The sequence below is a fragment of the Papio anubis genome, chromosome X, assembly GCF_008728515.1.
Source record: "Papio anubis isolate 15944 chromosome X, Panubis1.0, whole genome shotgun sequence".
NCBI lineage: Eukaryota > Metazoa > Chordata > Mammalia > Primates > Cercopithecidae > Papio > Papio anubis.
In genome coordinates, this window is record NC_044996.1 from 113,669,313 (window position 1) to 113,697,078 (window position 27,766).

The 27,766-nt window shown below is 37.5% G+C and overlaps 1 protein-coding gene across 5 annotated transcripts in view; it reads left to right on the forward strand.

Annotated features, from left to right (window-relative positions):
* The window catches only part of DMD (dystrophin), a 2,174,064-nt gene that overhangs the window by 1,460,391 nt on the left and 685,907 nt on the right, over window positions 1-27,766 (forward strand). For 4 of the 5 annotated variants that reach the window (XM_031660695.1, XM_031660696.1, XM_031660698.1 and 1 more), the window contains exons 1-2: window positions 2,984-3,108; window positions 19,750-19,858. In XM_031660695.1, coding sequence (XP_031516555.1) covers window positions 2,989-3,108; window positions 19,750-19,858 — 229 coding nt within the window. In that variant the 5' untranslated portion in view covers window positions 2,984-2,988. Of the gene's footprint in view, window positions 1-2,983; window positions 3,109-19,749; window positions 19,859-27,766 lie in introns of those variants that run through there. The other variant, XM_031660704.1, reaches the window with a different exon arrangement.

Here is a 27,766-nt window from a genome sequence, read left to right on the forward strand (position 1 = left end):
CCAGCTGCATCCATGTCCCTACAAAGGACACAAACTCATCCTTTTTTATGGCTGCATAGTATTCCATGGTGTATATGTGCCACATTTTCTTAATCCAGTCTGTCACTGATGGACATTTGGGTTGATTCCAAGTCTTTGCTATTGTGAATAGTGCTGCAATAAACATACGTGTGCATGTGTCTTTAGAGCAGCATAATTTATAATCCTTTGGGTATATACCCAGTAATGGGATGGCTGGGTCATATGGTACATCTAGTTCTAGATCCTTGAGGAATCGCCATACTGTTTTCCATAATGGTTGAACTAGTTTACAATCCCACCAACAGTGTAAAAGTGTTCCTATTTCTCCACATCCTCTCCAGCACCTGTTGTTTCCTGACTTTTTAATGATCGCCATTCTAACTGGTGTGAGATGGTATCTCATTGTGGTTTTGATTTGCATTTCTCTGATGGCCAGTGATGATGAGCATTTTTTCATATGTCTGTTGGCTGTATGAATGTCCTCTTTTGAGAAATGTCTGTTCATATCCTTTGCCCACTTTTTGATGGGGTTGTTTGTTTTTTTCTTGTAAATTTGTTGGAGTTCTTTGTAGGTTCTGGATATTAGCCCTTTGTCAGATGAGTAGATTGCAAAAATTTTCTCCCATTCTGTAGGTTGCCTGTTCACTCTGATGGTAGTTTCTTTTGCTGTGCAGAAGCTCTTTAGTTTAATGAGATCCCATTTGTCAATTTTAGCTTTTGCTGCCGTTGCTTTTGGTGTTTTAGACATGAAGTCTTTGCCCATGCCTATGTCCTGAATGGTACTACCTAGGTTTTCCTCTAGGATTTTTATGGTATTAGGTCTAACATTTAAGTCTCTAATCCATCTTGAATTAATTTTCGTATAAGGAGTAAGGAAAGGATCCAGTTTCAGCTTTCTACTTATGGCTAGCCAATTTTCCCAGCACCATTTATTAAATAGGGAATCCTTTCCCCATTTCTTGTTTTTCTCAGGTTTGTCAAAGATCAGATGGCTGTAGATGTGTGGTATTATTTCTGAGGACTCTGTTCTGTTCCATTGGTCTATATCTCTGTTTTGGTACCAGTACCATGCTGTTTTGGTTACTGTAGCCTTGTAGTATAGTTTGAAGTCAGGTAGCGTGATGCCTCCAGCTTTGTTCTTTTGACTTAGGATTGTCTTGGAGATGCGGGCTCTTTTTTGGTTCCATATGAACTTTAAAGCAGTTTTTTCCAATTCTGTGAAGAAACTCATTGGTAGCTTGATGGGGATGGCATTGAATCTATAAATTACCTTGGGCAGTATGGCCATTTTCACGATATTGATTCTTCCTATCCTTGAGCATGGTATGTTCTTCCATTTGTTTGTGTCCTCTTTTATTTCACTGAGCAGTGGTTTGTAGTTCTCCTTGAAGAGGTCCTTTACATCCCTTGTAAGTTGGATTCCTAGGTATTTGATTCTCTTTGAAGCAATTGTGAATGGAAGTTCATTCATGATTTGGCTCTGTGTTTGTCTGTTATTGGTGTATAAGAATGCTTGTGATTTTTGCACATTAATTTTGTATCCTGAGACTTTGCTGAAGTTGCTTATCAGCTTAAGGAGATTTTGGGCTGAGACAATGGGGTTTTCTAAATATACAATCATGTCATCTGCAAACAGGGACAATTTGACTTCTTCTTTTCCTAACTGAATACCCCTGATTTCTTTCTCTTGCCTAATTGCCCTAGCCAGAACTTCCAACACTATGTTGAATAGGAGTGGTGAGAGAGGGCATCCCTGTCTTGTGCCAGTTTTCAAAGGGAATTTTTCCAGTTTTTGCCCATTCAGTATGATATTGGCTGTGGGTTTGTCATAAATAGCTCTTATTATTTTGAGGTACGTTCCATCAATACCGAATTTATTGAGCGTTTTTAGCATGAAGGGCTGTTGAATTTTGTCAAAAGCCTTTTCTGCATCTATTGAGATAATCATGTGGTTCTTGTCTTTGGTTCTGTTTATATGCTGGATTATGTTTATTGATTTGCGAATGTTGAACCAGCCTTGCATCCCAGGGATGAAGCCCACTTGATCATGGTGGATAAGCTTTTTGATGTGTTGCTGAATCCGGTTTGCCAGAATTTTATTGAGGATTTTTGCATCGATGTTCATCAGGGATATTGGTCTAAAATTCTCTTTTTTTGTTGTGTCTCTGCCAGGCTTTGGTATCAGGATGATGTTGGCCTCATAAAATGAGTTAGGGAGGATTCCCTCTTTTTCTATTGATTGGAATAGTTTCAGAAGGAATGTTACCAACTCCTCCTTGTACCTCTGGTAGAATTCAGCTGTGAATCCATCTGGTCCTGGACTTTTTTTGGTTGGTAGGCTATTAATTATTGCCTCAATTTCAGAGCCTGCTATTGGTCTATTCAGGGATTCAACTTCTTCCTGGTTTAGTCTTGGAAGAGTGTAAGTGTCCAGGAAATTATCCATTTCTTCTAGGTTTTCCAGTTTATTTGCGTAGAGGTGTTTATAGTATTCTCTGATGGTAGTTTGTATTTCTGTGGGGTCGGTGGTGATATCCCCTTTATCATTTTTAATTGCGTCGTCAAAACAAAATTTATATCCAATACTCAAAACAGAATTTTGTAAAACAATAAGTGTATAAAGTCATATGAACATTAGGATTATTGAGATTAATAAAGCTAAAACTAATGTCTATTCATATAAGTTATGTTAATTGTACTGTCATTATTGCATTTTACTTTTTTGAAAAGTAGAAAGTTAACGCCTGTGTTTCTCTGTGAGTATTATTATATAATTCAAGAAGATATTGGATGAATTTTTTTAACTTTACTTTGTTTCACATCTCTGTTTCTTTTCTCTGCATCAAAAGCTACATTTTTGTGCCCTTATGTACCCAGCAGAAATTGATCTGCAATACATGTGGTGTCTCCAAGGGTATATTTAAATTTAGTAATTTTATTGCTAACTGTGAAGTTAATCTGCACTCTATGGGTTCTTTTCCCCAGGAAACTGAAATCGCAGTTCAAGCTAAACAACCGGATGTGGAAGGGATTTTGTCTAAAGGGCAGCGTTTGTACAAGGAAAAACCAGCCACTCAGCCAGTGAAGGTAATGAAGCAACCTCTAGCTATATCCATTACCTCATAATGGGTTATGCTTCCCCTGTTGTACATTTGCCATTGACGTGGACTATTTATAATCAATGAAATAACTTGTAAGGAAATACTGGCCATACTGTAATAGCAGAGGCAAAGCTGTCTTTTTGATCAGCATATCCTATTTATATATTGTGATCTTAAGGCTGTTAACGAGTCATTGCATTAAAGAACTCATTTCTGTCCTGGTGTGCTGCCATCAATACAAAAGTAGTCCCACCTTCAAGGTAGATTAAATTCTTTGGGGCTTTATTGCTTTGCTTGCCAGCCTTGATGCTTTTCATATTGTTTGGTTTAATTCAAATCAAGCTACTGCATCATAGTGTCTGTCTCCAACCTTTCTTTCCTTTGTTGCTCTTTCTTATAAAAGAGGAAAATCGGCATTGAGGCTTCAGTATTTCATTGAGTCAAGAATTTTTAGTGAAATGTCATGTAATTGCTTATTTCTTTGGCAAAAAGCTGGCCTGGGATAAAGCTTTCTATTTTGTTTTCTTCTCCATATACATGTTGAAGTCTAGGTCACATTTATTCACAGGCTATTACATAAGGAGGGAGATGGAAAGCCAGGTCAGTTTTCAAAAAATAGCTAATCAATGGCTTCCATTTGCAAATGAGAGACCAGTGCTAAATACACGTTAGCAATAGGTTACCTGATTCTCTGTACCTGACCGAAATTATAATGGTTCCCATTATGATGAAGGTTCCTGAGATCCTGTAATTGTGGTTGTTTATTGATCAGTCTTAGTTTCTCAGTGAATGTTGCAGGCTTGGATACAATGAACCTCGCCCTCATGTTTAAAACTGCTTGAAAACAGTTCAGGTCAATAACCTCATTATACAGAACCAGTTTGTCCTTGCAAACAACATTACCATGACTTAGATTCTGTCTCTAAGGTCACTGCATAGTTTCCCTTGCACTTGGCCCAAGCTTAATTTCTAGAAGATTGTTTGTTTTCCTTGCAGCTTACAAGAGACTTTTCCTTAGGTAAAGTTGAAGTTTGCACTGAGCTTAATGTCCAAACACCAGACACTGAAAATCACAGGTTTCTCTGTGGATATCAACATACATTTATTCAGGAATATATTGCAACCACTCCAAAAATCTAGAAAAGTAATTTGTATACAGTTCAAGCCCAGTATAATCATTTTTCATAAACTAACAAAACTAACAATGTGCTCAGTATTTAATTCGAAGAGCTAGAGAAAGTCCTGAAAGCAGCAAATTTCAGAGTTTCTGTTGATGTTCTGAAGAAAGCCAGCCCCCAGAGCAGTTAACAGGGTGACTTTAATTGTAGCAAGCCATGAAATGCACAAATGGACAATTGCGTACATTTCTGTCTACTCTTTGTTGATCCTCAAAGACTTTATGCCTTATGGTGTATGACTATGAATTAAGGTTTGTCACTAATTGTTAGAGATCACAAAGGTACATGTAATTTGGCTTTTACTTTTGTGCTTTTGTAAAAGAGAGAGAGAGAGAGATCTTAATTAAAAGCCGGTGAGACAATTTTTGCTTTCATTACGTACAAAACAATCCAAATACTTGATACTAACTTATCACACCTCCACCCACACACTCAACTACTGGGCCACTTGGAGATAAGAACTGGGATCTGCCATGCCTGAGCATATCTGCTTCCTGCTAATGCATTAGTGATGTAAAAGGAGAATTACTTTTCTGGAATAAAAAGAACAAACCAGGAGCTGTTGCTTTCCTTCTCTCACAACCCTTAAAACCATTTTTGTAGCAGACAGCACTGTTCTTTCCTTCCTTCTTTTTTTTTTTTTTTTCTCCTTGCCTGCTTCCCCATTTTCTCTCAATTTGGCACATTGGGAGAAGCTGAACTTAAGGGAAATTTTATTCCTGTTTTCCCATTTTTCCCTTGGATTTGGAGAAGAATCAGCATATCAAGTTGGCTGGGCATGGTGGCTCACGCCTATAATCCCAGCACTTTGCGAGGCCAAGGCAGGCAGATCACCTGAGGTCAGGAGTTCGAGACCAGCCTGGCCAACATGGCGAAACCCTCTCTCTACTAAAAATACGAAAATGAGCCAGCTGTGGTGGCAGGCGCCTGTAATCCCAGCTACTTGGGAGGCTGAGGCAGGAGAATCGCTTGAACCTGAGAGGCAGAAGTTGCAGTGAGCCGAGACCACGCCGTTGCACTCCAGCCTGGGCTACACGAGCAAAACTCCATTTCAAAATATATAGATATAGATATAGATATCAAGTTCATAGGGGCAAAAATGCAAGACCGATTTGGAAATTATGGGGATTAAAAAAATAGTTGACTCATGCAAAACTTTTGCTATGGACCATGACCTTGGAAACATCTGAAGATTAGCTGGGGTTTGTGGTAGCCTGAAACAACTAGAGGCTCAAAAAATGACCTCACAGTTTTGAACATGACACCCAGCAATACAAGGTAGAAAGCTGTGAGGGCTGTTTAAATCTCTGCATGGATCAAAAATTTATTTTTGAAGGTTAGGGTGATTTTTCTGAAGGACGCTCCATTGCTCTGACAGAAAGTGAACAAAGCCTTTTTCAACTTTGAGTCCATATATCAAAATTTAAAATGTGTCCTATTTCTCATGCCTCTTCTTCACTCTGGGTCTTGTTACCTCTTAATAGAAGAGGAAACGAGTCTGAGTAGCCTGCAGCACATTTTCATGAGAGAATTGTGTTTCTGTTTTGTTTTGGGGGCGGGTGCATTTGGAAAGTGTAATAGTTATGAAGAAAATGATATTCTTTAAAAAGAAAATGAAGGCCGGGCGCGGTGGCTCAAGCCTGTAATCCCAGCACTTTGGGAGGCCGAGACGGGTGGATCACGAGGTCAGGAGATCGAGACCATCCTGGCTAACATGGTGAAACCCCGTCTCTACTAAAAAATACAAAAAAAACTAGCCGGGCATGGTGGCGGGTGCCTGTAGTCCCAGCTACTTGGGAGGCTGAGGCAGGAGAATGGCGTGAACCCGGGAGGCGGAGCTTGCAGTGAGCTGAGATCCGGCCATTGCACTCCAGCCTGGGCGGCAGAGCGAAACTCCGTCTCAAAAAAAAAAAAAAAAAAAAAAAAAAAAAAAAAAAAAAGAAAATGAAAATCTCTCATGATGTATATGTAAGATCCAGTATTTAAATGGATAATTAGTATGTCCACTGCTTACAGACATTCTAATTAAAGACACATCAGGGAATTATTCTGTTTCTTAGGAAATTGACTTGTCTATTGGCACCTCCGCATTCTGCATCAGACAGCCTGTCTGTTCAGCTCCTACGCTCACCTCCCAAGCTGAGTTCTGACTGGAAGCTGGGTTAATCCCTGTTCAGTTTCTTTCCTCTTTCGTCTTTCCTTCACTTCATCAACTTCTTTAAGATTTCTTTTATTTTCAAAGATGGTATATTTCTGGTTTCTTTTTGAAATCTCTGACTAACCAACTTCTTTATTTTCTTTGAGGAATTCCTATAAAAGGTCAAAATTATGAAATAATACTACTAATGACATATATATAGTACTAATCTCTGCTGCAAAATAACTGGAAAAATCTTAGGATCATATGATCAAATACCTCTCCATCTTTGTTTAACACTTCAACTCTCTCTCTCTTTTTCTCTCTCTCCTTCTCTCCCTCTCTCTCTCTTCTCTCTCTGTCTCCCTCTCTCTCTCCCCCTCTACACACATACTTTTATTTATTTGTATGTTATTTCTTCATCTTAACTTCAGAAATTATTGAAGACTGACTATATGAGTTATATAAATTGTTTAAAATTTTGCTAAAGTTGTAGTTTTGGTGTAATGTATTACATTAATGCCATAGATGAAATAGTTTTTAATGTGTTCCATTTTTCCATAGAGTAATAACGAGGTCCTCAATAGCACCCCATTTAGCAGTTTAAAAGCAACAAAAACTACTGCTATCAGTGACAACAATATAAACTACAAAAGAAATAAGCCATTTGTTGTTTGGTTTTTATTATAAAATTGTATTTTTAACTGTCTTGAACTTAAGCATTTAGGCGCCATTTTCTTGTATTCATACTCATTTTTAACTTAAGTTAGAAAACTACACTTTCAGTTAACTTTTAAAAATGTGTTCATATACTTTCAATGCTTACATCACCTGCCATGTATTAGAACTGAGAGCGTTAATGGAATTTTAAATGTCTTGATTACTTTCTAAAGTGATAAAATGAAGCCAGCTGGTTTGCTTTGCTAACTTTTTATATTATCAAAAAATGTTACTTACATAACCTAATTTTACTTACTGCTCTTGAATTATTTTTCAATGTAACAGAAAAAGGTGTGAGGACCTTTCTGTGTTTGGCCAAAGGGTTCCATCTCAACCTTTAACACAAAATAATTGCTGTAGACAAATGGTCAAGAGGGCAATTATAATCTTCCAGGCATCATTTCCTCAGATATGAGCTGCAAAATGACAGCATCATTAGTCATTTTCAATTACAGTCAATCACAACCAGGGATGTTTCATTTTCCCAGCTGTTTTGTTGTTAATTAACTAGATTAAGCTGTTTTTTTTTCCTTCCAATGTGTTTGTTCTACTGCCAACATCAACATCTTAACATTTTTCAAAACTTCCTTAGGGTTTATTTTTTGCCTAACAATCTTTAATATATTACTCACAACAGATGTGCATCTCAAGACTTATTCACAGTATAGCAGGTCGAATGGTATTTCATTGGTCAAAATGTTGCCGAAATCAATATAATTACCATTAAAACAATACTTGGATTTCATAAATCATCTGTCATGCATACAATCTCGTTTACCTGGTGTAACTTCACTTATAGCAACAGAAATCAATAGAGAGATAACAGATAAAAATTGTCCCCTCAAATGAACAAGTCTATTTTGACTGACTCATTTAGTGAGTACAATTCCCATGCCAATAACACCAGAACAAGGTGGGAGATGACATCTAGAAAGAAGATAACAATGTTAGAAATACTTAATAATTTATAAGTAAATTCATAGTAACATTTTATTTTTTAAAAATATGAGTTTGCTTTACAACTGAAAAAAAGTCTTGGAGTATAAGAGGTTGAATAAATGCTAATCCCAATGCATAAACTTAAGGAGAGCTTCACTTTCCCAATGAGAAGAGAAAAAAATTGTAATAGATTTTTGGGCAACTTGTAAACATAAACATTTAGAAATATGGATGAGATTGTCAAATTTCTAATTATATTCAATTTCTTAATTGAGTAGCATTTCCATATTTCTAATCTTACATTTTATAAAATAACACACTCATTTAGAAATACCTGGCACATTTATATTTTATGAAACAATTTCATTCAAATGCTCCGTATGTATATTCTAGAATTCTAGAGCTCATCACCTTGCTAAGTTATTTGTAATATGGCACTGTTTGAATCCCCACATAATACTCTGAAAGCCCTCTGGCCAAGATTACTAGCAACATACCTGTAATCAACAAATTAAGAATATTTACCTTGTTGCAGCAAGAGCGTAAAACACTTCAGACAGAGTGTGGGCATGTCAGTAAGAGGGCGTTGGAAAAAGCTTCTCACAGAGCTCAGCTGGCTGCATGATTCTAAGGAGGAATTCAGAAAGCAGAAGCCATTTCTGGATTAGATGCTTTCAAGAAACAGAATCAATGTAGTGATTAGGTATCTTAGTGTTTATCTAGAAGATGAGATTAAAGTAGGGCTAGACACGTCATTGGTAAAGGAGCAGCAATGCCTCATATGAGTCATTTCTGTGATAGCAGAAAGGCCTTGTCTCTGTCTTGTTTCAAACACGGCCATGGGGTGGCCTTGTGTCTACCTAGTTTATTTCTATGAGTGTTTTTTAACATCCAGCTGAGACCATCATGGCCTAGCTAGCTGCCAGCTGCCAGCTACCAGCAGGGCCATTTTTCACGTTCTCAATGCTGTAACTGAAATTTTTATCCCAAACTTCAATACCCATTCACAAAATATTAGGACAACTGTTTTTTTCATTTTTCATAGATATGAGTTTTGTTTGTTTGTTTGTTTGTTTTTGAGACAGAGTTTTGCTTTTTTGTTGCCCAGGCTAGAGTGCAGTGGCACGATCTCGGCTCACAGCAACCTCCACCTCCCAGGTTCAAACGATTCTCCTGCCTCAGCCTCCCAGGTAGCTGGGACTACAGGCATGCGCCACCACGCCCAGCTAATTTTGTATTTTTAGTAGAGATGGGGTTTCTCCACATTGGTCAAGCTGGTCTCAAACTCCCGACCTCAGGTGATCGGCTGCCTCGGCCTCCCAAAGTCCTGGGATTACAGGCGTGAGCCACCGCACCCAGTCAGATGTGATTTTTTAAAATTTTCCCAATAGACTCACATATTGTTTTTGCTTTTTAAATTGTTTGGCTTTTTAACAAATTCTTTAAAAGACTTGTTTACAATGGTCTCCGAGTGATTGTGAAGCTATACATTAGGAATGATTGCTCAAGATTTATCAACTTGCTTTGCCTCCCTTTTTAATTAAGCAAATTCTGTCAGAGTACTTATATAAGCATCACATCTCTTGAGGTTATTTCAGGCTAATATACAACATTGTGGTTCAGAATAAAATAATTGCGACATAAGAGGTAGTCTTGAATATGAGCCAACTTTCTTTTCTGAGAGAACATTTGAGTGAAAAGTCTCATATGCTCAGTAGCTCATGCTGAAATTAGGGAAGTATTTTAGAGATTTGAATTTCACCTCTTGTCCTCAGTTGTATTAATTACACTTAAAAAGACAGACAAAGAGACATAGATGTTTCAATTACAGTATTCAAATGTATGCCTGTATATGTACAGCCGTAGGTAGAGTTCTTTATTTATTCAGTAGATATTAATTGCATGCCTACCATTGACACAAGATATATTTTTAAATTTTGAAAATCTCAAACTCAGAGTTTAAACTATATTCTAGTTTACTTTTTTAAACAAATGATATTTTTATGATTGTATAAAACAAATACATTATTTTCCCTTATTCTACATCAAATAATATTTCTAGAAGGCTTTTTTCCTTATCTTAATGATAGAAAACATAAAAATCATTTAATATTTTTTAAATATCCCAAAATATGAGGCAAGAAAGCACCCACAATTGTAGCTATCTTAGGAAACTGTTAATTTCTTAAAACATTTTTTATATTTAATTTTATATATGTATAATTGTACATATTTATATGTGGGGTACAAGTGATATTTTGCTTATTTTTTGTAATTTCAGTAGTTTTGGGGGTACAGGTGGTTTTTGGTTACATGGATGAGTTCTATAGTGGCAAGTTCTGAAATTTTTTCTGTATCCATTACCTGAGTAGTATACACTGTACCCAATAAATAGTCTTTTATCCCTTACCTCACTCCCAAGCTCCCCACTTAGAGTCCCCAAAGTCCATTATATCACTCTGTATGTCTTTGTATCCTCAAAGCTTAGCTCCCACTTATGAGGGAGAACATACGGTATTTAGTTTTCCATTCCTGAGTTACTTTACTTGGAATAATGGCCACCAGCTCCATTCAAGTTGCTGCAAAAGAAATTCCTTTTTATGTCTGAGTAATATTCTATGGTATATAGATACTACATTTTCTTTATCCATTCATTGGTCGATGGACACTTGGGTTGGTTCCATATCTTACAATTGCAAATTTTGCTGCTATTTTTGTGCTGCTGCTTTCTTTTTTGTACGTCCTTTTCTGGTTTTGGTATTAGGGTGATACTGACTTCATAGAATGATTTAGGGAGGATTCCCTCTTTATCTTTTGAAATAGTTTCAGTATAATTGGTACCAATTCTTCTTTGAATGTCTGGTAGAATTCAGCTGTGAATTCATCTGGTCCTGGGCTTTTATTTGGCAATTTTTAAATTACTGATTCAACCTAGCTGCTCATTATTGATGTGTTCAGGGTTACTTTTTTTTTTTTTTTTTTTTGAGACGGAGTTTTGCTCTTTCGCCCAGGCTGGAGTCCTGTGGCATGATCTCGGCTCACTGCAACCTCTACCTTCCGGTTTCAAGCAATTCTCCTGCCTCAGCCTCCCAAGTAGCTGAGATTACAGGTGCTCACCACCACGCCCAGCTAATTTTTGTATTTTTAGTAGAGTCGGAGTTTCACTATGTCGGCCAGGCTGGTCTCAAACTCCTGACCTCATGATCTGCCCGCCTCAGCCTCCCAAAGTGCTAGGATTACAGACGTGAGCCACCGCGCCCAGCCGAAGTGTTCAGGGTTTCTGTTTCTTCTTGATTTAAACTAGGAGGGTTGTATGTTTCCACGAATTTATCCATTTCCTCTGGATTTTCTAGTTTGTGTGCATAAAGGTGTTCATAGTAGTAGTGAATGATCTTTTGTATTTTTGTGATGTAGGCTGTAGTGTTTCCAGTTTCATTTCTACTTGAGCTTATTTGACTCTTCTCTCTTCTTTCCTTGGTTAATCCTGCTAATGGTCTATCAATTTTGTTTATCTTTTCAAAGAACTAGCTTTTTGTTTCATTTATATTTTGTATTTTTTTGTTTCAACTTCATTTAGTTCTGCTTTGATCTTTGTTATTTCTTTTCTTCCGCTGGCCTTGAGTTTAGTTTGTTCTTGCTTCTCTAGTTCCTTGAAATGTGACATTAGGTTGTCAATTTGTGCTCTTTCAGAATTTTTGATGTAGGTATTTAACACTATGAGCTTTCCTCTTAGCACTGTTTTTGCTGTATCTCAGAGGTTGCAATAAATTGTGTCACTATTCATTTCAAAAAATATTTTAATTTCCATCTCAATTTCATTGTTAACCCCAAAATCATTCAAGAGCTTAATTTCCATGTGTTTGTGTAGTTTTTTCCTTTTGGAGTTGATTTTTAGTTTTATTCCACTGTGGTCTGAGAAGATACTTGATATGATTTTGATTTTCCTAAATTTATTAAGACTTTTTTGTGGCCTCTTGTATGACCTGTCTTGGAGAATGTTTCATCCGCTGATAAGAATGTACATTCTGCAATTGTTGGGAAGAATGTTCTGCAGATATCTGTTAAATCCATTTGTTCTAGGGCATAATTTAAGTCCATTGTTTCTTTGTTGAGTTTTTCTTTCAATGACCTGTCTAGTGCTGTAAGTGGAGTATTGAAGTCCCCCACTATTATTGCATTGTTGTCTATCTCATTTCTTAGGTCTAGTACTATTGTTTTATAAAGCTAGGAGCACCAGTGTTGGATGCATATAAATTGAGTATTGTAGTAAATATCTTCTTGTGGAACTAATCCTTTTATCATTATACAATGTCTTTCTTTATCTTTTGTTTACTATCGTTGCTTTAAAGCCTGTTTTGTCTGATATAAAGCTATTCCTGCTTGCTTTTGGTTCCTATTTGCGTGGAATATCCTTTTCTGTCCTTTTACCACAAGTGATATTTTGATACGAGCATATAATATATAATGATCAAATCAGAGTGATTGCAGTATCTATCACCTTAAATATTTATCCATTTTAAATTTTAAAAGGAAAGTTATATTCAGAAATCACTTTTTCTTGTAACTAATTCCTGTTCTTCATAAAGAAGAAATTTCATAGTTTGATATAGTTGTCTTAACATTTAATGAATATTTTCAAGCAAAGTATATACAATGGAGAATAATGCTCAGCTGCAAAAGTCATCTATAATGAATTTAATTTTTCCATTTACAAAAAAAGTACTCCCAAAGTTTATCCATTTTGGTGGAACATGAATTCACTCTGATTGTTGAGTTTGGAGCTCTTGTGCAGAAAACCTTGGACCTGCAATTTAGTTAGCATATTCAAAGTTTTAAAATTATAGAGATGTAGTCAAGAATAGGACTTGATAGCTATTATCCCACTGATTTGCAATTTAAATAAGTTGGGACTTAAGTACATATTTGATTTCCTTAAATTTGCTTATAGATGATTAACATGTATAGCAAAATGTTACCTTTTACAGATTTTTATTGAGCATTGCTTAAAGATTATTATATGATGAACACCTGACTAGTTACTACAGCCAAACATTTTTCTGTTATGCAGATGAATTTTACAGCTTGAATGATGAGAGAATTGAAAACATGGGCAAATGCCAGAGAAGTGAAAAACAAAATGAAGCAAAACAAAAAAGAACTTGCATAATATATAAATAATCCATTTCAACTCTACAGTACACCAAATTCTTGGAAAAGTAGCAAGATTGTTTTTGTGATTAGCTAAATCAAAAACTGTAGTCATTTCATAAGTATTTGCTAATAATTATAAAAGATTAGAAATTATACAGTTCTGAGCTTATTGAACCTTTGACCCATTGCAACGTCCTCAGACATTTGTGGTACATTGGGAGTGCCATTTAATTTTAAAAATCCACCTCTACATTAGAGATTATAGTAACCCCTCATTTACCTATCTGGAGATAAGAGTGGGAAAGATAATATTTGACCAAATGGACAGATGGGAGTGCCATTTAATTTTAAAAATCCACCTCTACATTAGAGATTATAGTAACCCCTCATTTACCTATCTGGAGATAAGAGTGGGAAAGATAATATTTGACCAAATGGACAGACTATTTAGAGTTTATGTATTAATAAAAGAGAAATTGCATGCACAAACATGTTACTTTCTAGGTAACTAAAACCTAGTCCTTTAATAAAGCACTGAAAAATTTTTATTGTAACTATTTTAATGAAAACTTTTCTTGAATATCTTCTGTTTTGCTTCATTAAACAGTGCATAATATCTGACCAACAAATTTATAGTGCTTTCCAGTTCACAGCGTTTTTACCATATAAAATATCTCATTTAGTTTCTCCAACAAAGCTATGAGTTACGTGGTAGTATTATATCCATGTTTCAAGGATGATAAATCTTAGTGACCCATCTGATTTTCCAAGGATCATACAACCAGTGAATTAGGAATGAAACTCAAGACTTCTGATTCTAAATCCCAATGTAAATTAACTTTTCTTAATTTTCAGGGATGTCGTTATCACATCAATTTTTGCTCTGTTTAGTGATACAGTGATATATGAGGAACATGAAATTCAAAGCACTGTTTCTTCAGTTGAGACCCAGTTGAAGTGGTTGATTTGCTTTTAGAAGCTAGACTGTAAGATAAATAAATACCTTTAAATATTAAAGCAAACTCAAATCACTGAGATACTTACACCATGAGAAGAAAGTGGAACCCAAGTCAACTGGTAGAAACAACGAACTTTGATCTCTCTTTATCCACTCATTCTGAGGAACAATATGCTTACTGAGTAGAAAGATGGGCATACCCCCAGCAGTATTTAAATCAATCCTAAATCTATCACTATCTCTCCTTTTCTCTCTCTCTCAGCACATATAGGTGATTTCCTATAAATTAAATGGCATAGGATGAGATTTCATCACATGTTGAACTGTCATTTCATTGATAAATGACTAAAATTACCACATTTCTCAGTTTTAAGTTTTTTATGTTCATTGTCTCCTATTGCTACTTTCTGTTATCAGAATGGTTACTTCTCATTGCTTTTAGTATTCTGTCTTTGTAGAGTTATAGAAACTTCACAGGGAAACCAGAAGATCAAATATATTACTCACTAGTGTCTTACAATATTTAATTTTTAGTGTTTAGGTTCTGATGTCAGGACAGAAAAATATCTTCCATGAGTGATGACTTTCAAGGGTGGTTTTCCTGACTAATCAGAGGCATTATATTTTGTTTGCTTTTAGGTTCAAGACTGATTTTTAATAAATAAAAAAGTTACATGTATTGATATGCTAGTAAATGTTAACATCATGCATTCTGGATAAAAACATTGAAAGCCTTGATTTGACTTGATGTCAGACACAATAGATATAATCTCAAGAGCACTGATGATAGTTAAATTAGGAAGTGATGAATTCTTACTATATATTATGTTTTGTTCTTAGCACAGTTTTATATTTATAAAATTTAATTTATATTAATGGTTATGTTTAATAACCAATTAGCAAAATTACTGAAATGTGACAATATCTCTATTCCCATTTATTTCCTGCTTTATCCTTTTAAAATATGTAATATTATTTATAAGTATATTTTAAATTTATAAAAGCTACATTGTACTATAAATCTTGTTTTTTAGCTTTTCAAACGTTCATAATTGTGTTTTAAAGATCCATCCCCTGCCAGGCGCAGTGGCTTACGCCTGCAATCCCAGCACACTGGGAGGCCAAGATGGGCAGATCACCTGAGGTCAGGAGTTAGAGGCAGCCTGGCCAACATGGTGAAATACAAAATACAAAAATTAACCAGGTGTGGTGGTGCCAGCCGGTAGCTGAGGCAGGAGAATCACTTGAACCCAGGAGGCGAAAGTTGCAGTGAGCCAAGATCACACCACTACATTCCAGCCAGGGCAACAACAGTAAAACTCCATCTCAAAAAAATAAAAAAATCCATCCACATTGCTCTACATATACCCTTATCCATGTCTTTCACATACACACCCATGTTGTCCTCAATTCCCCACAATGCAGCAACAAACTTTCTTGTACTTCCTTATGACCTTAAGAATGTGAGAGAAAGTTCTCCGGTATACACTGATGAGGGAATATGATCAGCCAGGTTTTTTGTTTGTTTTTCTGTTTTTTGCTTTTAAACTTATGCCCACTTTTCTGTTGGCAGTCAGCAGCCACATCTGAAGTTATAGCTCTCTGTTTTAGACAAGGCTTATTCTTCCCTTTGTTACAACCTAGTCCCTATAGGGACCTGAATTTGTGACCCTAGTCTGTGAGATTACTTTTTAAATACAGTTTGGTTCAGGATTTATAAAAACCTAATAAGGCTGGGTGTGGTGGCTCACACCTGTAATTCCAGCACTTTGGGAGGCTGGGATGGGCAGATTGCTTGAGTCCAGGAGTTTGAGACCAGCCTGGGCAACATGACAAAACCCCATCTCTACATAAAAATGCAAAAATATATATATCCAGGCAGGGTGGCATGCATCTGTAGTCCCAGCTACTCAGGAGGCTGAGGTGGGAGGATTGCCTAGGAAGTCAAGGCTGCAGTGAGCCGAGATCTTGACACTGCTCTCCAGCCTAGGTGACAGAGCAAGACCCTGTCTCAAAAGAAAAAAATAAGCCTAATAAAATGATTGCACACCTGGAAAACCTACATAGGCTTCCTCAAGTACCATATATATATATATACACACACAGTCATTCATGGTGTGTAGTTCACATTGAAGTCAAGTTGGGGAAAAAGAAACTCATTTATCTCTTTCTCTTTTCCTTTATTCAAGTAGCCATTTTTATTTAATTTTATTCAATTCAGAAATATTTATTGAACTCCTCTTATTAGGAAGCACTGGATTGGATATAAAGAAAATACCATTAAAGGCATAGAAGACTCAGTCCTGCCTTGCAAAGGGCATGTAGTCTTGACTGGAAAGACACACGCTGACAGGGTAGACTGTTTTAGGAATAAGGCTCAAAATCCTAAGGAAATTGAACACTCGAACAAAGGATTCTTAGCAAAGCAATTTTACTTCTGTGCAGAGGGGTGCCTCCTTGGCCAGTTGCCATGAGAACACACCTGAACAAAGGGGCACGAGAGCCTTTATTCCTGATGCAAGTCCTGTACCCTTTCCCCATTGGCCGGGGTCGGGTCATACAATCTAAACTAATCCCGGTTGGCTAAACATTTGACTGTTTAAGATAGGGTGGGCACGTAAAACCAAGTGGAGAGGAAGGGGAAGGGGTATCTGTAATGAGCTAGAAAGTTAGTCCTCTTTCCAGATAAGTAAATGAATGTGAGCTGGTACTGATAACGCTTGGTACTGAGGCGTGCCTGGGCATCTAACAAAGGCAAAAAGGAAAAAGGAGAAAAAGGGTGTGTGTGGGGGGGTGTACTATGAATTAAAGAATAAAAGATTGATCAGATTATTTGAAGAGAAACCTCATATCCCACAACTAGAAGAAACAATTTGATGGAAAGTTTTTCTTCGTCGTTTACCAGCTCAAAATCTCAACTATTAAAGGCAAGAAAATACACACACACACACCCCTCTACACCTTTACCTTTTTCTGTATGGCCAAAGCCTTCAGTCCAGCGGACCACTTCCCACTCCAATTACCACGTTAGCCTTGCAACTCACATCTCTGCACCCTTCTGATAAAGCCTCCACAATGCAAAACACGAATCGTATCATATTGCTCTACTTCTCTAAACACTTCCATCTACTCTGTGGTTTTAGAAGAGAATCTGATAACCCCACATTACAAGGCCTTAATAAATTGCCTTATTGCAGCTCTGTATCATTACTTATAAACACTGTAGTCTAGATAGCCAGGACACACTGCATTTTTTTTTTTTTTTTTTTAAGGCTCAATACCTCTTGCCATTTTGCACGTGGTTTTCCTTCTGTCTGAAATGCCCTTTCTCCACCTGGCACTTGAATGGCCCCTTCTGAAAACTTCTTAGTTATCTTTCAAAATCAGTTCAAATGTTAGTTTTTGTGGGTAACTTATTGACCTCTCCAGGCTGAGTTACGGTGTTTCCCCAAGGTGTCTTGTTGAAATCATTATTTTTTCCTAAAATCTCTGTTCTAATTTACTTACATGCCTGTGAATGCTTAGAGGTTACTAACTTCAGTTTTGTGAACTTAGTAACTGGCACAAAGTCTGGCACTGAGTAGCACCTGAACAATTTTTTTTCTGGAATAAATAAATTAATGGTTTCATTGAAATGATTAGCATTAAATTAATGATTAGCATTAAACTACAATGTGTGAATAAAACATTCCGGTTAGGTTGGGTTCATTGACATTCCTATTTACTTTAAAGAGTTTGTAATTTCTGGCTCTTTTCCAACTCTGATTCTTCAGACTAGAAATGCAATTTCTGCTAATATATTTATTTTAAGCAAACCCAACATCAATAAAGTTATTTGTATTCCTTATAACATAAGCATAAGAACGTACAGTGATATAAAAATGCAGCTATTATCTCTTATAGGCACTGGTAAAGCTTTTGTGACTAGCGCTACTATACTGGCAAGGTATTGCTGCTTGTAATGAACTAAATATTTCAGCGGCTTAACACAATAGGAGTTTTTCTCTTGCTCACATGGCAACCCAGCCTATGTTTTCCTAGTCAAGCAGCCTTCTTACATATGTTATTGCAGAAACCTAGGTCCTGTTCATCTTCTTCCTCTGCGTGCCATTCCCTTGGTAGCTTTTCTTTGCTAGGGTTTCGCAAGAGAATGAAATCCTGTTGAAAATGATCTGAGGGTCTGTTATGTTCTCAAGAATGGTACATAACTGGTCTGTGATAAATGCTCAGGTAACTGATTAGGTATTATAGATACTTAGGATTTTGTCATGAACAATCAGCATCAACATCACCTGGAAAATTGTTAAAAATGCAGATTATTGGGCTCCACCCAGTATCTACTAAATCCAGAACTCTGGGGCTGCTCTGCAGCAATTAGCAAGGCCTTCAGGTGATTCTGTTGATCCTAAAGTATGAGAACAACTGCTCTAGGGCATCAGGACTTAATTCTCTCCCCAGTAAGTTGTAAAGATTTGCTGTAGGACCTAAGAGTCTTCTGCTTCCAACAATGGAAAGGAAAAAAAGGTAGAAACCTCACTAAATTTTTCAAAGCCTCAGCCCCAAACTGACAAACACTTCTGCTCACATTCTACTGGCTATAACTTCTTGTATAGCTAGCTGAACCAGTGAGGTGGAACCAGCTCAGGACGGCCTACTGTTATATTGCCAGGCATTTTTTGAGGCACTTGATGTTATCTTCTTGGTAATTTAAATTTAACCGTGGTGGGAATATTTACACCACAGAAATTGGCAAACACTAAAAACAAGGTGTTTTTAAACACCCTGAGATCAGAGATCCAGTTGATATACATCTACCAGCACACCACTGGCCAAATACAGGCTTGGCTTATGCCACGGAGAGCTCTGCAGCTGAAATACCTCTTCAAACGTGTCCTGCTTTAAGCCAAATTAGTCAGGCCTTTATACCTTCACATTGATCAGTCACTGAATGAGGGCTGCCGGGGAAAAGGCATGACCTTGGACAAGGCAGCTCTCTGCAGCTCAGGCAGTCCCTGAAGGGACTGACAGCTGAAGAATGTCTAGTGACATCATTTCCATCATCTAGAACAAGAGTCTTTCCTTGAAGGGGGGCTCTAAGTAGCATCTTCCCATGTCCACTGCAGCCCCTCCCTTTAAGAGATTCTGATATAATCGACTGGGAGTGAGCCAGTACATTAGGATTTTTCTCAATTTATCTGGATAATTTTAGTATGCAACCACAATAGATACTCTTCAAGAATTAAGCCAGTTGCTGAGAGGGAACTGTTTTTTGTTGGTTTGTTTTCATTAATGTTTGCACTCTACTTCCTTTTAATAAAATTATGCCTGGAGAGTTTATATGGAGCAATCGATAAATATTTGTAGGGTGGTTGGCTAAAATAATTATAATTCCTTTAAAAGAAATTCTACCCACTAAAGTTAATTTAGAAGTAAAATATAATAGAAATTCAATAATATATTCACCAAATGAATTAAGATGTTCATGAATTAAGTTATCTTCAGAGTGTTAATCGAATAAGTAATGTGTATGCTTTTCTATTAAAGAGGAAGTTAGAAGACCTGAGCTCTGAGTGGAAGGCGGTAAACCATTTACTTCAAGAGCTGAGGGCAAAGCAGCCTGACCTAGCTCCTGGACTGACCACTGTTGGAGCCTGTAAGTATACTGGATCCCATTCTCTTTGGCTTTAGCTATTTGTTCAAAAGCACAACTATGAAGTGATGTCTGGATGAGAGAGAAAATTTGTTTCAATTCTGAAGATAGAGATAAAGCTTTGTGTTGTTGACTATGCAAAAAGTCTTAGAGTACATTCCTTGGAAATTGACTCTGATTCAAAATGTTGTATGACAATGGGATATGGGGAGTGTTCTCTGGAGATACACCCATAAGGAAGAGAAGAGTACCAGGGAGATTGTGGGAGAGTCTGAAACATGAGTTGGCTGCAACAGAGGCCTAAGCCAGTCTCACAGGAGCCCTACATCTGGGCTGGCTCTGCAGAGCTGTCCTGAATTACAGGCAGTGGGCCTGGACTTTGTATTTCTGATCCAGCCAGCCATTGGCCATGGGCTGGCTGCTGCCTGACAGTGGAAGGACAACTTGGACAAGTTTTCTGAGGCCGAAGGCAATTCTTAGTAAGAAACACCTTTAACAACCAATATTCCTAGCATCCAAGGATGTGTGCATTGTCCCTGAAGAGAGATTCAGGGTGAACTGCCAGATTATCCACTAACACTACATGAAGATGCCATCTCAACAAATCCTATATCATTTAGACAATATTCTTCAAATATGGCTACAAGAATCATAGAAACCACAGAAACACACACAGTCCTACTAGCACCTCTCCCTGTCCCATTTGCAAACAATTTAAGAGCTCTTCCATTTTTAGTTCAAGTAAAAGAAAAATGGATTGTGAGGACCACAAGCTGACTTGGGGGAGGAATATTTCTTCGTTTAGCTGTAGTTTTAACTTTTGTTTTCACTGCATATTTTCAGTCTATTTTATTTTCCTTCCTATTCAATTGTTGATAGAAGGTATTCATACATTCTCATGGCAATGTTAATGCTGGCTTTGACTCTCAGGGGGAAAAAAGCCAGAAAACTTCTTTGCTGTACCATTCTATAATTAGCCAGAACTAAAAACATCTTTGGCCTTGTCTACTTTTCAAAGATCAAATGATTGAAGCATTAAAGCATGGTGACTGGTTCTTCAGGTAAAGTTGATTTTTACTTTATGTCAAGTAGAAAAATACTGAACTGGAAGAATCACAGCTGGGGTAGCACAATCATAATTCATTAGAAGGCATAGTGCTTGGATTAAAAGAAGCCCTACAATCTGAGGACAGTGCATCTCATGTGTCCCCTGGGATTTCTCAGAAGTCATCAGAGTTAGATTTAACGACTTTGGAGACTTGAAAAGATATGCAAGCATTATGGTTTTGTTTTTGTTTTTTTTTTTTTTCTTTTTGTCAATCTGGGACACTAAAATTGCTATATCAGGGTTATATTCAACTAACTATGTCAGGTTTATTTCTTTTTATGAGCTCTAATTTTTGGTTCCCTCAGTGAATATACATAGTTTGTTCCTATATTATCATTTATTGGTGTCTGTTTTCTGGCTGTCCCTGACATGTTCAGCCTCAGACTCAGACATAAACTCTATGAAGAGATTATGTTCCAACGATTCTTTATAAGTTTGTTAAACTCTGAACTTATGGGTTTATGTCCCATATAAGCCACTTTACACATGGTAGGAAGGCTCCAAAACCAGGGCACCGAAATTCATTTAATGTGTATTTTATCTAAATGTAACAATAATGTTTATAAGAAAAAGACATTCAAAGTTCCAGTTTTGATTTCCAGCAACATATATAATTCATCCACTTAATAAATATTTATTAACTTCCACGTGTTGAGCATCATACTGGTGCTGCGAGTACAGCATAGAATAAGATAAGTCCCTCCTTTCATAAAACATATATTGTAATATATGTTTTATGTAATATATGTAATAAATTAATGAAGAAAATATATACTGTCTCAATAATTGTAAGTACTGTAGAGTGTAGTCTACAGATTGATGTCAGTGGGTATTTGTTAGATATGTAGAATCTGAGGCCCCTATCCTAGACCCACTGAATCACAGTCTGCATTTTAATAGAATCCCCAAGTGAATCCTGTGCACATTGACGTTTGAGAAACACCATTACAGAGAACAACTAAGCAGGGAGACATCATGAGGGTATTATTGTCTATCGTGTGGTCAGGGAAGCTTGTCTATTAAGAGAACATCAGAAAACTGATGTAAGTGAGGAAGTGAGCCTGGTGTATTTCTGGGAAAATTATTACAGGCAGGGAAAGAAAAGACTGAGCAGTGATACTGAAGTAGGAACAAGATGGCAGAATATTAAGGAGATCAGTAAAACTAGAGGAGCGGGTCAGGGGAAGTGTGATGGAAGCCATGAGAGATATTCATCTTTCATAGCACTGCCCTACTTCCTTCTCCCCAACACGAGGGTCTCAACACCCCCTACCACTCTTGTCTTCTCCTACGCCCTCCACATTGCTGCCAGTGTGGGGAGTCTGGGAATGCCCTCAGCTCAAAGCTATTGGTGACAGCTGGCAGAGTTGTGGTAGTAGCTAAAAAAGAATTAAGAGAAAGAGGAATTTTTCTCAAAAGCAGGTGCTTTTCATCCTCTTTAGCACACTGAAACAGATCTGGGCATAAAGTCAAGATGTTAAATACACAAATGTTGAATGAAAAAAAATCAACAGGTAGTCATTTAGATCCAGAGCCGCTTTTATTAAAATAAGGCTTTTCTTTTTTCTTTACTGTGGTGGTTCAAATATCAGAATAAAGAATTGTTTCTATTCCTGACTTCCTGACTTACAGGAGGTTAATCAGATATAAATGCAATATAAAAAAAGAAAATCTAATTTGTATTATGCTTCTTGTGTATGTTTATTATTTCATGTACTATATTACAATAGAATAGAATTTATAATTCATTATAGTAAAATTTTTCCATTGTATTCCTACTATTGAATGTGTAGAAGCTACACATATATGTGTAGCTTTAACATATATGTCTTTATCCTGAAAATAATTTCAAAGAACATATGGTTATAGATAATTTTTAAAGATTAAGGACCCCAAAGTTTAGAGGGGAAATAGCTAGATTAAGGCCACACAGCTGGAAAGAAAGCAAGCAAGGGTTTCAGTCCACGTGTGTCAAGCTCCAAAGCCTGTGTTTTGTTTTGTTGCTATGCTTTACACTATCTCTCTGTCCAAGAACCTAATGGAAAATTACAGATACGGATGCAGCTGGCATTAATAATTTAACTCAATCTTAAACATATTTGGAGTAAAAGTGATATATGTTTCTGTGTCCTCTCCTCTCCCGTCTCTCCTCTCCCCTCCCCTTCCCTCCCCTCCCCTTCCCTCCCCTCCCCTCCTCTTCCCTCCCAGCCACTGCCCTCCCCGCCCTTTGTTGCCCAGGCTGGAGTGCAGTGGTGTGATCTCAGTTCACTGCAACCTCTGCCTTTAAGGTTCTAGTGATTCTCCTGCCTCAGCCTCCCAAGTAGCTGGGATACAGATGCACCCCACCACACCCAGCTAATTTTAGTATTTTTGATAGAGATGGAGTTTCTCCATGTTGATCAGGCTGGTCTTAAACTCCTGACCTCAAGTGATCCACCTACCTCAGCCTCTCAAAGTGCTGGGATTACAGGTGTGAGCCACCATGCCTGGCCTGTTTCTGTGTTTTTTCTACTTAAGAAGTAGAAAAAATTGGTTCACTCTATTTGAATTTCTTAGAACCATAGAAATCCAAACTTGGAATAATTACTGCAATTATTATCTAGTTGAATATTCTCCTTTTATAGATGTAGAAGCTGAGGCCTAAAGTTGCTTGTTTTGTTTTATGAACACTAAACCAAACGACCTTGTGGCTGCTTACTTAAATTATAAATTATAATGGGGTGGCCTTGCCTGAACAGTATAAATTGTTTTAATTTTCAGGACAAATCAACATGCTGGAAAAAAAAAAACCTTGCAATTCTTGTTGCTTGGATACCTGTCCATATCAGTTTCTATTGTTGCATAAAAGCACCCCAAAACTTAACAGTTTAAAACAAGAGTTATTTATTGCTCATAATTCTGTGCGTCTGAAGTTTGCTCTGTGATTAGCTGAATAGTTATTCTGATGGTCTTGCTTGCTGTTATTTATGTGGATGCAGTTATCTAGCAAGTGAACAGGAGCTAGATGGTCTAAAATGGACTCTCTCAGATATCTGACAGCTGGCTGTTGATTGGAGAACCTTGGTTCTTCATAAAGCCACTCATCGTCCTGTAGGCTAGACTAGGCTTCATTACATGCTATTCTCAGGGCAGTGTTCCAAGAGAGGGAGAGTGGAAGCTACAAGATCTCCTGATGCCTAGGTTTTGAAACTTGTACATTACTTCTGCTAAGTTCTATTGGTCAAAGCATGTCAAAAGATCAGCCCAAATTCAAGAGATGGGGAAATTACTTCATCTCTTGAAAGGAGGAGCTGCCACATCACATGTCAAAGGGGTATGCATGTTGGGATGGAAGGTTTTATTGTCACCATATTTATACACAAATCACTACATTGGGGAAAAGGGGGGAAACTGGAGATCAAAAGTGTTGGTCTGAATCCAATGCTCTATTTCAGTGATTCTCAAAAATTACCATGTGTTACAACCACCCAGTTCTTAGCGAAGTATAGATTACTGGGCTTCAACCCAAGAGTTTCTGATTTACTAGCTCTGGGGTGAGACTTGCATCTCTCTCTCTCTCTCTCTCTCTCTCTCTCTCTTTTTTTTTTTTTTTTTTTTTGGTGACTGAGTCTTGCTCTGTCACCCAGACTGGAGTGCAGTGGTGCAATCTCGGCTCACAGCAACCTCTGCCTCCTGGGTTGAAGCGATTCTCCTGCCTCAGCCTCCTGAGTAGCTAGGATTACAGGCACCCGCCAACACGCCCGGCTACTTTTTGTATTTTTAGTAGAGACAGGGTTTCACCATGTTGGTCAGGCTGGTCTCGAACTCCTGACCTCAGGTGATCCACCCACCTCAGCCTCCCATGGTGCTGGGATTACAGGTGTGAGCCACTGTGCCCAGCCAAGACTTGCATCTCTGAAAAGTTCCTAGGTTATGCTGATGCTGGACTATACTTTGAGAACTACTACCACAGACATACAGTGAGTGGGTAAGAACAAATTCATCCCTTCTGCTGTGTTCAGCAAGGAGTGGGATTCCAATGAGGTCCCGTGCTGTGAATCTAAAGGGAAATCCATCTTATTTTAGCACCTCTACTCTGCATCCCCCCACCCCAAGGATGTTATAGCTTAGAAGTTATAGCTTAGAAGTTCCATGTCCAAGGAGATGGACAGCACACTAAACCAGGCAGTATTTGCCCTGCAGAGCTGTTCAATGTTCCTGGATGAGACCTGTGAGAAGAAAAGCCATAAGTTCCTCTAGAGACTTTCAGAACCATTGAGGTAGACAGGACTTTGCATGGGTCTGAAGGCCTGCATGGCAGATGGAGGCAAAGAGCCAGCAAATCTGGTTGTAAATATCAATGTGAATCCTTTCTTATCCACAAGCTGCTGGTTCTGAGAACATTAATGTTCTACAATACCTGATTTAGCATTTTTGAAAGAAATTGCATATAGACATGCTTAATGTGAAGACTCCAAATCAGGATATTTGATTCAAATGTCTCTTGGTAATAACTATGGAATGAATAACCCATTGTATGTAGACATATAGAAGAGCCAGTTAATAGAAGTTTCTAGTTGATTAAACACTGGTAAAATCATCTCTTCCTGTAATTAAGTTTGGAGAGAGCAAGTCTCAAGTGTAATTAGGAAAGCACAGCACTGGAGGTCAAGAAGCCTAAATTCTAATATCTCAGTTGTGCTACCAACTATATAAGGGATCAACACACTGTTTCTGCAAAGGACCAGATACTAAATATTTTCTGCTTTATGGGTCATGTGGTCAACTCTGTCATTGTATACTAAAAGCCACAGACAATACCTAAATAAAGGGACACAGCTGTGCTCCAATGACACTTTACAGAAACCAAGCAGGTAAGATAGATTTGATCCTTAGTAGACTACCCATTTCCCCTTAGCACTCATCCTTCCTGTAAACCATGAAGCTTCTAACTACAAGTACCTGTGACTCTACCTGAGTCCTTTCTCTGGCTGTAGGAGTAGCTCTGCCTCTTGCAGAGCAGGCTGGAAGCTGGGGAGGAGATATCTCTGGAATGGCACTTAACCAATGGACAGAAGCTGGAGGATAAATGTGTTAGTCTTCATAGTTTTCATACTGCTATGAAGAAATACCCGAGACTGGGTAATTTATAAAGGAAGAAGAAGTTTAATGGACTCACAGTTCCACATGGTTGGGGAGGCCTCACAATCATGGCAGAAGGCGAAGGAGGAGCAAAGGCACGTCTTACATGACAGCAGACAAGAGAGCATGTGCGGGGGAACTGTTCTTTATAAAACCATCAGATCTCATGAGACTTATTCACTATCAGGAGAACAGCACAGGAAAAACCCACCCCCATGATTCAGTTACCTCCTACCTGGTCCCTCCCACAACACGTGGGGATTATTGGAGTTACAATTCAAGATGAAATTTGGGTGAGAACACAGCCAAACCATATCAAAATAAATATCCCACCTTCTTCTCCCCTTGGGTAGGACACCTCCAATGCATGTTCCACACTAAAAATCTCCAGTGCATTGGGCAGTTGACCACAGTGATAAACAGGCTTCTTAGCATGCCTTGTATAGGCTTCCTTCCCATGTATAGGCTTCCTTCCCATTTTGGCAGAATCTGGACCCAACCCCACATCTCCTGGGTTTGATTTCAGTGCTCTTCAGTATTCTTATATATCTCAACTTTGTTCCCTGCTTAGACACAGCTGACAGATATGTATATCTTCAGCTCTACAACTCTATCTTCTCCTCTACCATGGCTTTCTGGGATCAACTCTCGATGAAATTATTTGTATTTAAATCCTTGTCTCAGGGTCTACTTCTGGGCAAACCTAAATTAATACAAGTCTTAGAATTAGTGCCACAGTTATACCTTTTGAGTAAGTTATGTTGGAATTCCCATTTTATAGATGAGATAACCAAGGGTCAGAAAGGTTAAATAATTTGTCCAAAGTTACACAGTTAGTCAGTGACAGAGTAGATATTCAAAAATAAGTCTCTTTGACTCCAGAGCTTATGCTATTAATCAGTACTCCATATATCAAGCAGTGATTTATTTATCTTCATTTGAATTTTTTGAAGTCTCTATTTAAATTAAATATCAAATACTCACATATAAGGTTATTTATACATTTTAATTTGAACTTCACTCACCTCTCCAAAGTTAAATAAAGCATTCCATTTCCATTTCAATAATACCTTAAATATCTAGGCAGTTAAAGCATGAGGTTACTTGGCACTTAAATGTACTCTTGTCATACTACATTTTTTTGGCTTAAATTGCAAAAAAAAAAAAAAAAGATTAACTTATTATGACAATATCCTACATTTATCTGCAATGATCATATTTTTTTTGTGAAAATGGCCTTCATTTATCTGCAGTGAAGGAAAAAGATGGCAATTAGTTCTTGCATTCTTATTCCTCTCTTGGGTCCTGATCCTTCTCATTAATAGAAACATGGCAGGGGAGGGGTGTGTAACCCACACCCTTTCCTGTTTCGGTTATGTTTCTACTGTTGATTCTGCTTCAGGTGAATCTTTAGGATTAGGCAAATAAATTTCAGTGGAGTCAAATCTTTTTCTCCCTCACTAACAGATGATTTCCCTGCTAAAAACACTTACAACATGGCTATACTATTGTCGTTTTTCTAGTTACAGCCTCTAAACCTTGAAAACTTCCTCAAAGTCTAATACGTTAGGAGCAAGCTTTTGTACAAAAAAATATGAAGACCCTTAATCAGTTGTAATAACAAAATAAATCAATTTTACACCCTATCCCAAGATACTTCAAGGCCTTGAGCAGCTAGGGAG